Source organism: Rhamphochromis longiceps, linkage group LG15 (genome assembly GCF_057381845.1).
Source record: "Rhamphochromis longiceps isolate RC_006_pf linkage group LG15, R_longiceps_female_GT1.1, whole genome shotgun sequence".
In the NCBI taxonomy this organism is placed as follows: Eukaryota; Metazoa; Chordata; class Actinopteri; order Cichliformes; family Cichlidae; genus Rhamphochromis; species Rhamphochromis longiceps.
The window spans coordinates 38,672,378-38,686,507 of record NC_140571.1 but is presented as its reverse complement, the minus strand read 5'-3'; the positions used below and the strand labels follow the sequence as shown (position 1 = coordinate 38,686,507).

General features: G+C 40.5%; 1 protein-coding gene across 4 annotated transcripts in view; it reads right to left on the bottom strand.

Moving 5' to 3' along the window:
- Positions 1-14,130, bottom strand: part of ptprsa (protein tyrosine phosphatase receptor type Sa) — a 240,661-nt gene that overhangs the window by 124,402 nt on the left and 102,129 nt on the right. For all 4 annotated transcript variants that reach the window (XM_085381289.1, XM_085381288.1, XM_085381291.1 and 1 more), the window contains one exon: positions 3,533-3,756. In XM_085381289.1, coding sequence (XP_085237415.1) covers positions 3,533-3,626 — 94 coding nt within the window. In that variant the 5' untranslated portion in view covers positions 3,627-3,756. The remainder of the gene's footprint in view (positions 1-3,532; positions 3,757-14,130) is intronic.

The window sequence follows — 14,130 nt, the reverse complement described above, 5'->3', positions numbered from 1 at the left end:
TTTTCAATTGGCAGCTTCAAAGGAATATAAATAATTGAACACCCTCACCCCATCACTGAGAGTTCTGGCCAATTACTATTAGAAGTCCTTTGCCAAGAAAGCAACATTTGAGAACTCTTAACAGGCAAAGAGAAAGGAGGAGGAAAAAGTGAGGAGGAGGTGAAATGCCTTAAAAAAAAGATGACAAATACTCTGGTTTACCTGTTAAAAAAATATTAGCAGAGAGTAAGAAAAAGTTTGGGGTTTCTATATACAAAAGAACAAAATAAAAGAATTCAAACTTTGAACTTGAGCGTAAAACAGTGTGCTTCTCAACAGGAAGTAACAAAAACAAAACTTATTTCTCCAAACGAAAGGAGAAAAAAATCCTCATGAATTCTATCTGAAGATGTGACAAAACAATGTTTTCACACCTGCAATTGTATTGCAATATCAATACAATTGATAAAGACATAGTCACAAAAAATATAATATGGCATCACTTCTACAGCTGAAGTTTAAACATGAATTTTTTTTATTTATATAGGGGTACCCAGGTAGCATGTTTGATTTAGCCATTTCCCCCCCCTTTTTGAACACCGGATACTCTTCCTGACGTGGCTCCAAAGGGATCTGTATCTCCTCCAGGTACTGAACCAGGATCCCTTTGCTTGTTAGCTGAATCTGTAACCCACTGCACTACAGAGCCAACCAGAGGTTTACAAAATTGTAAACACTTCTCATTAGAGCCCAACTCACAAGTAATGTGTATGTATATAAATTATTTGTGACAATCAATTTCAGCAAGTTAATAAACAATGACCCCATTATGTCCCCTTTTAATCATGTCATTCATGCTTCTAAAGAGTCCAATACGCTGACAGTGTTGTTCGTTTTTTTAAACCCTTATATCGGTAAAGTAGGCCTCTATTTTGGGTATCAACAGAGACTCTTTCTAAAGGAAAACAGCCTGCCCTTTTAACCAGAACTGTCTGATATAGTTAAAGCTTTATATTCTTTGTGCTGGATGCTTTTCTACCTTTAATCGTGACTTTAAAGCATTCTATAAAGATATGAAAAATTACTCAATCGTTAACTACATTTCTTTTGTTACTGGTGTGGTCTTTGTATCATCAGTGTCTGAGAATTAATTGGCTTGATTAAATGAACTAAAAAAATACCCAAGAGCTCAAACAAATTAAAAAGAAAGAAAATCACATGTAAGCAAAAGTATTGTTGTTGGATGATACTGGCCTAATACAAATGTTATACTTCTATAGTTTATCATTATCTTACAGCTACCTGTGAAAAGGCTCAGGTGTAACTCTACGCATAAGCATATTTCAAACTTTGCACACACACACAGACATTTACATTTGTGTACCTGAACATAAATGTATGCAAATATAGACATTCACACAAGCCAAGCATTATTATGGTTGGGGTGGCAGGATTTATTGAGCCATATTTCTTTCTCTTTTGATTAAAAATGTCTCCTTCTCACCGTGATTTATGAGTGTAAATAAAAGGAATGGAGGGCAAGGGGAGATGGAGAGAGAGAGAGACAGAGAGAGAGAGAGAGAGAGAGACGCAGAGAGAGAGGGGAGGGACGTGAGAGGTGGGGATGACATCATGCTTTCAGTTGGGCTTTTCTGCAAAACGGTGGCATCCTTTCAGTCCAGCAAGTGGGAGTGAAAATAATTGGACAACTGCACTACTGGGCTGTGTGTGTCTGGCCATGAATGTGGGGGTGAAAGCCATTCAAAGGGAGGAGAGGAAGGTAGCCTGTGCTTTTGTGCATATATTTCCAAGCATAATAGTGCGGCCCCCAAAAGAGATGAGAAAAAGGAGTAGGACAGCATGCATATATGTGCCTGTGTGTGACTGTGTGTGTCTTTTTTACCCCCAAAAAGGGAGAACAACAACAACAACAAAAGTACAAGCTTGTGAGTGAAACAACAGGACAGGGCGAGGAAGTCTGACAAAAAACAGCAATCTCATCTACAGACGGCATCGACAAAGATGGGCAGAGAGCCCTACTGTTTTGAGACAGTAAGAGGGTGGGTGATGGCAGTGGGGTACGGGGGGCTAATCTCCATCAAAGATGAAGCAGATTGCACTGATTGTTATTTAAACCAGGGCGAGCAAACAGAGGCTGCGCGAGGGAGAAATGCAGTCGTAATAAACAGTCGGCGAGTGGACAGAAGACAAGAACATTCTAATGAGCCACATATTAAGTTCAGGGGCTCTAAGACGTTTACTTTCGCTCCGCATTCGTCTGTGGCCTCACTGTCAGTGAGAACAAAGACATCTGTTTGACATCTGTCGGAGTGCAGTTTTAGATATTTTTTGCCAGCTGAGCTGAAAGACACTCCAATTATGTTACCAGACAGTCAAACCACTGTGCAATCAAAGGTTCGCCTCTGTTGGAACATGAGGAAAATCAAGCAATCGTGTCATCATGAACCACTAAAAACAAATTCATTGAATGTCAAATTGGAGATAAAAGAAAATGCGGAGCAAACAGAGTGGAAAATACAATATCCCTCTTAAATTGTTCAAGGTAGACAACAAAAGTCAGCAATGACTGTGAAATAACGTGTCTAATCTGTTACTTCCCATTTTAAGGACTTATCACTGACATATTCCAGGGCTAATACACAAACATTTAGCTCATAGAAATCTCGCTATGTACTCTGTTACTAACTATGGAGGACACTGCATACAGACAAATACAATGCCTAAATTAGGCAATTATTATGTGATATTAATCTTTTTATATGAAAATAAGTGCATTGTCAGAACATTATCCAAATATCGAATACCCACACAATGACTTACAGCCTATCCAAACAGGAAGCATCTTAGCCAAGTTATTCTATCATGACAATGCTATCTAACATCATACTTTCTGGTGGATATTGGGTAGGTTGTTTATAAAGTCAGCGGTTTGATCCCTGCCTCTTCCAGTCTGCACGTAGAACTATCCTTGGGCATGACACTGAACCCCAAGTTAACCCTGGTGTATCCATGAGTGTGCACATGAATTTTAGAATTGGTTAATGTGGCTATATACAAGGAGAAGTCCATGTATCACTTAAACAACACCTCTGTCTGTATAAGCTGTGTTTTACACGTGGCTCCAGTGATGTAAACATACAAGTGCCCTGTAATTCCAGTAGGGGAATTTACTGCCTAGTCCACGTTTGCATAGACACAAAAACACAGGCCAAAGGATTACCGCTACAGCTAAATGAATATGGCTTTGGTTTTACAAATAAGCTTTTTCTTTCCTCTGGCTACTCTAAAGCAGTCCCACCTAGATAAGATGTAAACAGTCATTAGCATGCAATCTTTAAATACAAATGTGCAGTCGCAAAATGCAACAAAAGCATCTTGGAAGTGCTCAAAGTAAAAAAAAAAGGTTCACCAAAGCTTATATAATGTCCCTCTCTCCCCCCTTTTTTGTGATTACTCCACTTTTTAATAAGTTTGCAGATATGAGTGATGAACCTGTTAAAGGCACCAAAATTGAGAAGATCTTGGTACTTACTGGCGTTGGAGCCGGTGAGCAGCAGTGATAGCAGCAGAGTGATCACAGGCAGCAGGACTTGCAAGGAGATGCGCAGGGCACCACTGGTGGCCATCTTGGCTCTGGTAGGGAAGGGGGAGGGGGAGGGGGAGGGTAGGGTCGGAGTGACCTTTGACCTGGCCGGAGAGCCGAGGCCCCAACTGCACGAGGACGTGTGGGGTCTTCAAGCAGGACAGCTTGACGCTCTGCAAAACACAGAATAGGAAATAAATATGAATAAATAAAAGTGATGAACCCAAAAACACTTGTTACCTATATTACTTTGTAACAATCAGATTTTGTCACAGTACATTAATCATCATACTTCTTAGCATTTATATTCTATGAAACTAAAGTGTCATAACAATTTCACTGTTGCAACAATTCCATATAAAACCTCCAGTTCCACAATGGTGGTTTTGCCCACAGCAAAAGAACACAGGTCACGACAGTCTGCTGCATTTTCTACAATCCCTCATTGGCGGTAACGCATAAATGGAAGAAGGTAACAGGTTATCAGTGGCACAGCTGGGAGTAAAGGCGCCACATCCCCAAACCTTTAACATTCCGATCTCACAACCACTGTTTTCTCACATCCCTCAATTAGCAGGGCAGGGCTGCCGCTGCTTTCTTTCTTCTTCGCCTCCTAATCGCCTGATCTTGTCGTTATTTGCTTATCTCACCGCCTTGTAATTATACAGGCACCTGACGATATCCCAGGCATCGTCTCTTTGTTTTACTCAAATTGCCATTAATCCCCCAAGCTGCACAGAGAGACCAAGGAACCCAGGATGACACCCACTACACTCCCACCCACACAGGCACTCCTCTTCTCATTGATATGGCTGGTGCTGCGCACAGACACCACCAAGTGGTAATACATACTCTTTAATTAACAAGATATGCATAAAGAGACACACAAAGACAGAACTAGGAGCAATCACGACATGAATGTGATGAATATGTGCTGACATACTTTTACCACTTACAGAGAGATATTCAGTGTCATGCTCAAGGATGCTTAAACGCAAAGCTCTGTCTGTCTCAGCAATCAAGCTGTGAACATGAAAACCCAAAACCGTGCGCTCTCAGAGGACCCAGATCAGAGGACAAAGTGTCAGCCAGCATCTGCCCTGCTTTGGTGTCCTTGTGCAAGACGGTGAACTCCCCCAAGCTCCAGGAATTCTGCTTAGCTGAGGTGACACAAGGGGTGGCAGCGATTTACTAGAAGGGAGATTAACTACCTTGCACTGTAGGTGGTTAACAAGGGTACAACTGAACTAATTGTGTAGACGACGTACAATTTATCACTGTTTTTGTTTTGTTTTTTGGCAACACGTTGATCTTTGATATATTTGAACAATAATTTTCTAAATGTCCCTGAAAAAAGCATTTTTACCTGCTTCACAGCTCAGGTTTTAATGAAAGAGGTATTATTCAACTACAGAGGCCAAATAAGGGAACGAATATACTTTAAAAAAAAACATTCAGATGGATTCAGGGTCAAAAGCACATTGGCACACAAGCCATCATGGAAGTTCAGGGATGCATCATTTCAACGCGTACTACACTTCATCACTTAACCTCATTGTATCATGTCTCAGTTATCTTGGTGACCTTTTATTGGGAGTAGAAGACTGAGATACAAAAGCTTCCATTACCTTAATTCAATGAAATAAAACGAATAAGTAAAAACTAAAATAAATAACTTAAACAGATTAAAATGAAATTAGACAACCCTACCTACAGGTTTGCGATTTATGTCAAACAGTTAAATTCTCAGGAGAGTTAAAAAGGTTAATATAATGCAGCTGTTTTGCTGGGCTCCATTTTTTGACTGTGGCCTTGTGAGAGGCAGAAAACCAGGGCTAATTGCAGTGTAACCGAGCACCCCAGACAGCAGGCATTTAAGAGTGCCCCACCCTTCACAACTCCTGGACCAGGCTCACATAGCAGACAGATGCTGCTGCAGGCGCACTGAAAATTAAGCCCCAAACACATAGAGCCAAATCCATATATAACACAAAATCTATTCACCTCTAAACCCCCCAGTCCTCCCTATATGTAATGAGCAAGAATGTGGAAAATATGTAAGAAAAACATGGCGCAGGCACACTTACAAAAACACAAAAGGCGCGATTAACAATAGGCCTTTTGTGGCGACACCATACCAAGAAAGAGTGGGTGTTTTTCAGAAGCTCAGCTCATCTTTCAACACAATACTACACGCACACGACCAACATGTGTCCTCGCTTTTTTTTCTTCTTCTTTGCCAGGAGGGCCAGTGATGTCATTGGTAAGAACCGAGTAAAATACACATAAACAGAGAGAATAGAGGGGGAGTAAAAAACAGTCTAGAAGTTATGAATGATGGCTTTATTGTTCTGACTTTAAACACTGGGGTTGACAGAGAGAATCTCGTGTATCTGTAGGGAATAACTCTCTGTTCACAACATGCCTAACTTGTGATTTATGGGTCTCCCCTTAGGACATGGCTTACTATCATCACCTCTGGTTGCCATATAAACTTCACAACACAACTACATCAGCTATTGTTGTTGAACAGCCTCACCAAACATAGCCTAAAACCATATGGGTGCTGGAGATTAACCATGGACGCTGGGTATAGTGCTTCATTCTGCCTTCGTTTTAGTAAATGGAAGACAGAGATTACACAGACAAGTGTGCATGGAAAGATGAAAGTTGACTAAAAAGAGGGGATAAAAAAGTCAAAGTAAAATATTTGGGCTAGCATGCACCACCAGAAATGAACTTTAGCATGTCTTAGTAAACTAACAGGGCGATAGGAAAAAGGTATTTCCTTCATATCTCCCATAGGTGTTCATATGAGTAGGGACTAAAAAGCATAAAATTCACACCATTTTAATACTCATCAAAGAGTGACCACCCATGCCCTGTAGATGGGAGTGTGGTCAATGTGCAAGAGACCACTCAGGTAATCACACAAAATACACCTGTACTGATGTTTACCACGGCCATTAACTCCAAGCTGGCAAATATCTGTAACTTTACTCACAATCTGAAGGTAACACAGCAAATGTTAGTTAGCGTGCTCCAGTGTAGTTACTGTTTATGTTAATTCTAATTTTTATTTCTAAAATGTGTTGATCTGTGAATCTAGATGTAAAAAGCGACTGAATAAGGAATCTATTGTATCTAAGTATTTGCAAGTAGATAAGACACAAACAGAGAGTAGAATATCACAAGACTGTCTGACACACATGTATCATGTATCAGTGAAAATCCCCTTTGAAGTAAACTAAATTAAAAAGTGCTGCACACTTTTTGATTAAAACCCATACAGAGACAAAGTCTATTCATTACTTTGGGCTATTCCCACTGATGGGCAATGAATATATTTTGAAGCTAGAACTTTTATCCCATGTGAAAACTGCCCATCACTCGAGATATTAACCCAGAGCCAAGCTTCAGTAATTACAGCCAAAATGGCAGCACAATTTCCACTGAGTGGTGGCAGTCACTGGCTATTAGGGACTCTCACTTTGACATGGTCAAGCTTTAAATTCGGCTCGTTTCCCCATGCAATATTGATACTAATGCATTTGATTACTAAGATTGAGAAAGGCACTGAGGGGAAGGGAAGATGGGAATCCACGCCATAAGCATGAAATGAGAGTATGACAAGTTAATATAAAAAGTGCGCATATGCACACACGCACATAACCACACTGCACTGCAAAAAGTAAAAAAAAATAAACAAAAAGCAGAAATGAATCCTTAAAAAAAATAAAGTTACAGGTATGTAAGCATATGGAGACCACGAGAGTCACAACTTCAATACAAGATGTTTTTATCCACTCATGCACTGTACTGTTACAAAGATAGTAACTGTAATAAACACACAGATACACACACACACACACTGAAGATGTGAAGTTGCATTTACACTGAGAAAAACTACTTATAACCTGAGGGACCACATTAATAATCCCTTTTATGTGATGAACAGTAAGCTCACTTCAGACACACGGTTAAAAAGACCACAGTTTGGTTGGGCTTCGCAATCAAAACCGAGTGTTTGATGTCTAGACTCTCAAAAAGAATAATATTTTCAGTGTTTGTACTCCAAAAAGTAACTCTGGGGGCTTTAGAAAGAGTGAGTTTTTCATAGATTGCCAGGTTTCCAGAACGCCTGTAACACAGTCTAATTTTGCCAGGCTGTAGAACACTGGCAGCTCACCATCCGTCCAAAGACAACGATCAATCTACTGCAAAACAGCCTATACATATATATTTAACTCAGTCATTGCTGACATAACATCAACAACACATAACAACACAAGCGTGATCAAAACTTTTCTAATTCCTGCAACAAATTACTAGTAATTTTAATATGTCAGTTTTTAACTATTAAAAAAAAAACAACTGAGGGAGATATGTTAAAGAAGAAGGAAATGCTGGATTTAAATGAACACGACAGGGCAGATGCCAGCCCCTCCCGTAGGATGATGATAACAGAAACAACAGCAGCAAAAAGAATCCTTTTCCATCACTCTCATGCTCAAACTGTGCTAGTTGCTCTTTATGCTTAGCCTTCAAGCTGCTGTCTCTCTCTCTGCAGTCTTTCACCTTAGATGAAGTTTTTATGCGTCAGCCTCGTGTTACAGGCTTTTACTTCAGCCACTTTACTGCTTTTCATCGATTCACACCTTATAGAGGAGCAACAACACAAGGATGCAAGACGCTGGACATTCAGCTGATCAGGAGCCTGTACTTGTGTATGAATGCGATTGAGCGTTGTATGAGTGACACTATGTTTGCAAGCCCGAAGGACTTTATTTAATCAAACTAAGATCTGCATATTCTGCTGTTTCTTTGTATGCGTTTGTGGAATGATTTAAGTATGAATGCCCATATAGTTCTTCCTTCTGTGAGTTACTCTATATGTCTGTCTCTGTAAGAAGCACAGCTACACAAGACACTCGCCCAGGCCTGAGCTATAAAACAAGTCTATAGAGACCATCTGTTTTTTACCACGCTGAAGTCCTAACTGTATTGATTCCATATGTCACTGGTAAGGAACACCACCAACCAGCTACACACACACACAGACACGTACTCATCCCCTGTATCTTATTAGTTTTCTGCATCAGAATTTTATGCATATTAAGGGAAAATCTGAGATGAGGGTGTGAAGAAAGGTATGTTTGTCTTCTAAATATTTCCTGATCAGACAAGTCATCATCCCAATCTTCTACAGCGTCTCTGTTTTATTTTTCTTGCCCATTCCCCTCCAATCCCTCATTTCCTCTCTCTGCTTCCCTTCCCCCTTGAACTCATGCATACTAAACTATGCTTGCATTGCAGATGTTTGGTAGGAAATCACATGAATTTGCATGGAACTGCAGGACTATTATGTAAATGCCCCAGTGTGTATCTACCTCCCAGCCTCACTCTTTCGTTGCCATCCGCTCCGTGCAGAGAGATCAATGTCAAAGAAATTTGGAAAAAATGGTATACCTGTCATTCAGCACATGTAGAGAAGCCCCGGTGGAACAAGAAATGCTCACATAAGGAAAGCATATTAGATATGCAAGACAGTGTTGGCATTTCCATTAAATGCAAAAGGCAAACAGAAATATGAAAACAAATGTGATAACCCTACATGTCTTATACATTCAGAGCAGGAATCTGAGCCAGTAGAAATGACAGAGATGTAAACAGATACATTAGAGACAGGTTCCCAGTTTATGAGCGGTTCTAAAGTTGCCAGTTTCCACAAGTCTTTGCTGCCCAGCGACACCAGAGCATCCCGGGAACAGCCTGAAAACAACCTCCACTGACATTTATGCACAGCATATTATATTGTTACAGTGATGGATGAGCAAAATGTTTGCCCAAAGTGAAGACTGTTTGCATAGGTAGGGAGAACTGCACTGCCTTGACCTCATTAAGGGACTGTAGAACGCCCTCCCCTGGCAACCTCTCCATGGAGTAGCTTTCCCATGAGCCTTTGCCCTTAACTGTTCCCAGTCTCCCAGTTCCACAAATGATGCTTGACACTTCAGAGACACCTTGTGTCGGCCATCTGCTGTCCCCCTGAGAGCACCATAACCTTTCTTTGGGATCTTTGGGAGATGCCATTTGAGCCACAGTTTGCCTGCTAAAATAGATTTTTCTGCAATGCTACACTAAAAATAACTTTAACTGTATATTCCCGGTATTAGAAGGTAACTTCCCCTTTTGAAAAAGCACTCTAAGACATTATATACAGTTTTTAAAGCTCAGCGTTTTGTAAATTTGTCTTACTGGTGTTTGGACAACCTTCACACCCCAACATTCGCTGTCGGGTCTAAGTTCTTCAAAAAGGAAGTGCAGATTTACAAAAAGATTTGAGACCAAATTACCACAAGCCCACTGAATCTTCAACTATTTGTTTTTCTCGCAGCGTTGCTCTGAGTTCGATCAGCAGGAAATGGGTTTACTCTGAACATTATGAGCCACTGCTGTCCTTCCAATAAACACCCAGGGCTGTGAGGCTTTTAGCTGAAATCCACCTCTGTTGAGGTTGAGTGCACAGCAGTAAGCATCGGGCCTGTGCAGTCGAGACGAACGGATTGGCAGCTGGGAGGCTTGGGCACCAAGCTGACCACTGAAACCCAGACTTTATTGCACAGCCGTTTTGTTTGTCACCGAGGGGTGACACACTATCTGTCACCCATGTAACCTCGCCATACTGTGACATTACAAGTTGGCACATGAAATTCACACACATGTACACTTTTGTCTGCCTCTCCTCGTCTGTCGCCCTGGCAGCCAGCGATGACAAAGGCCTAAATTTACAGGTGGCAGTGTCTGGGATAACCCTGGTAGGACGAAAGGGTATAACTAAACAGTATAAAAAGTAAAATAGAGGTATTTAATTATAGGACAGAGTAAAAATCACAATTTTAAGTTGGAGAAAGGAGGTGCAGCAGTTCTTTATATAAAGAGGCAGTTGTTCAGGAGTGTCTGTGGTGGGAGAAGAGGTGGGGGAAGGAGGGTCTGAAGAAGTGACATCAGTTTTTGGCCTGCTGCCCACAGATTCAGACAAGCATCGCACCAACTAGCCAGCAGCTTGAATGCCCTTTAGAAATTGCCACAGGAGAGGGAGAGGAGTTTCTGAAGGGCGGCTGGGACAGCTCGGGAAGCATGCTTCATATTCATTCTGGAAATGGGATGCGGGTTGGGGGGGTGAATGAGATTATTCTAAGTGATCAAGTAGGAGGCAGAGGAGGGAAAGACTGGCAGTCCAGGGTGTTTAGAAAGATTCCTCTCTGCAATTGGCAGGGCTTACTGTGTAACATTTGCTGTGTGGTTTGAGAAGTTTCATTTCCAAAATGAGACATATACCATTTGAAAAACTGTCACACCTACACAACAAAATGGCTACTGGCACGTTAATAAAATTCACAACCGAGCTAAATTGGCGCCATCCTTGGCTCCTCGCTCCGAAAAGTTGAAATTTAAGACATGCAATCTATTTTTCTATACTTCTTTATCCGTTTCCGAAAAGAGTGTGCCATTCCATTTGCATTGCAGTTTCACTGCTCTACAAATTCAACATGACAGATTAGAAAAGAAACAAAACTGTCGTGGCCAAGTTAGCCTTCTTTTTCTGCTTCACATAACGGAAATCTAAAAACCTTACTGCATGGCACAGATCATCTAATAAAAATCCTAACTAACTTGTGCAAGTAGGATGATACAGTATTTCGGAACCTGATAATCATGCCTTTGACTCTTTTCAATTCATTTATTTGTCTATAAACATAAATAGGCCTCTTTTCCAGCAGCATCCATCTGCAGCAAATTGGGTCCATTATGTGATCTCGCAACTTCAGGTTTCAAAAAATATGATTTTCATGTGCACTGATCAGTTAAATATAAAACAGGGGTGCTCTTTAGGGTTCATATCTGAGGCTCCTTTTGTCCTGACAGCTTTTTAATGAATTCTGTACTTCTCAAATGTGGAAAAAAAAGATGGGATAGATTTGTGTATTAATATACAAAGATACACTAATACAGAGACATATACAAATGGAACAAAGTCATTTAGTTTAAAAAAAAACCTTCAGCCACTGTGGTCATCTTTTCAGCCTCTTTTTTTAAGTATTTAATTGAAAATTAAGTTAATCCTGGTAATTTCAGAAACTGGGCCAAAGCTCATCAGCAGGCTAAACAGTATTTAATAACCTCACTGGGGGAGCAAGAATTAGGATTAAACTTATTTTGTGTGTGTGTCATTAGGGAAGGTGCATTTTAATTTGCACTTCTCTGCCATTATCTGATTAATGACAAAAAGGACTGAACATGAAAATGCATCGCCACGAGAAATTCACATTCCCACAACAATTTAGAGAGGAAAACATAACACACGACACTGGACATCATTAAGCGTACTTCAGGAAGTCCCATTGAAGCCACTGCTCGGATTTAAGTTTTATTACCCCCCCCCCCCCAAAAAAAGACAAAACTACAAAAAAACAAAACACGAAAAAATTTTTTACATTTTCACTGCTTGTTACACCATCTGTAACAAGCTTCTATTACATTTTCTTCATTTCCACAGTGAACAGTCAGACAATAGTGATGGCAACAGCAAAGGCATTTGACTATCCTCTCATGACATGTAGTTCAGACTTTGGGGGATCAGACTGAACGTGACTAGCCAAATGGTTTGTTGCGCAGTCCCATCTGGGAAGTTGCACTTGGAAACTCGTTGGCAAGGTCTAGGCATATCAACCAGGTAAGCTGCCATTAAATGCAAAGAAAAAATATGCCAGTGTAGACAGCTAGTTAGTTAGGCCAGTCCACATGGAAAGTAACTGGCACAGATATTGTGACCAGAGAAGTCAAAGACTTTCAGTAACTTCAAGAGATGACAAGCAACGTAACTGCAAAGAGGATCAGGGTGTTGAGTAATACTTTTCTCCACTTTGAGGCCAACAATTAAAAGGATTATGAAAGAGAGAGGTTAGAGTTTATCTAGGCAACGAAAGCCTTGAATGTCTGCTTACAACAACCTATTTTTGTTGACAAGGCAATGCATGAAAAGCGAATCTCTTGCTGTGTAGCAAGTAATGACATTTTAAACATGTCATCTCACCTAAACCATGCTCGTAGCAGTAACCTTATGGTCAGAAGTTTCTCACATGACACTAATTGGTCCTAACTAAGTTCTAACCTACAAGCTCAAAGCTAGAAGCTTTGGCAATTTAAATTCCCTTGTGATACTGATCAGTGCAAATCTCTCATTGAAACGGACACGAAGGTGTACCCGATTCGTTAACACGTAAAGTCAAGGACTCCTTACAAGCACTAGGTACTAGCAGTTAGGAGTCTCTCTGTGTCAAATAAAACCAATCCCTGGCATGTTATTCTGAATTGATTTGGCAACTTTTCTCCACATTCTTATGGCCAAAGTAAGCGTAAAACTGTTTTTGAAACCTCCCTCTCAGTTCTCAAAAAAATAGAAGATGAACAACATCCTCTGTCTGACTGAAGCAGCAGCAACTGCTCTGTGCTGATGTGCAAAATGACTGTCTTTTGGGTTTGTTTGGTTTAAACGACACTGGATCTGATTATATGTTACAAATATACAAGAAAGACAATAAACATGGTATCATAGCAATTAGCGTTGTGCAACACTATGTGGAGCAGGCTGTGTGTTACCAGAGTGTCTGTATCCCTGTCAATCTACTGCACTGCAGAGACCCAAAACAGATGGCAAGGCTGACCCACACTCTGCCTCTCTGCCTGTTTGTGCACCCGTCACAGTCATACCACCAGCGTTCCCACTATAGCGGTACAGACAACTGTTTTTTTACAGTCACTTTAAAAAAGATCTGAGAAACAGACAGGAACAAATGTGATGCTTAGACTTGGGAATTCAAATGCTACAAATAACCAAAGACAAAAAGAGGGGAAAAAATTGTACACTTACTTTACAAAGAACGTGAAAACGTAAAAGTAAAAGATCCAATTTTTAATTCAAATAAGGGTTATAAAATTAACACCTCCTAAATTTTCTGTCTACATTGTATTTTAACAAGAAAAAAGTTATTCAAGGAGTAACTTGCCAATTCAGGCAATGTAAGTTTTCAACAACTAGCTGCAAAGAAGACTTACATATTGAGTGATTAAATGCCAACTTAACTGCCAACTATTTTATTCCCTCGAGTGTTCCTAGATAACCATCAGAAAGCCCAGCGTGAGATGGCATGTCTTTTAGCCAAAAACTGAGGCTCAAGCCACCTCATGTGACATTCATTTATCCAGTAATTTGTGGTAATAATGCAGCATGATCCATATTAATGTATTCCTCCACAATAACCTACTGAAACAGAGAGTCAATTGTGAATTTGTCTTACTTTCCTACAAACCGCTGGAATAAAGAGTTTGCTTGTGTGGCAGACAGAGGATTATTGTGGACGACGGGCATGCACGTGGGCAAACAACAGAAGAAAGGCAGCTCTGATAGCACAATGGAGCCTCTAAGCCTCCAAGAAAGTGACATGCTCGCACACGCACACGCACACACACACACACACACACAC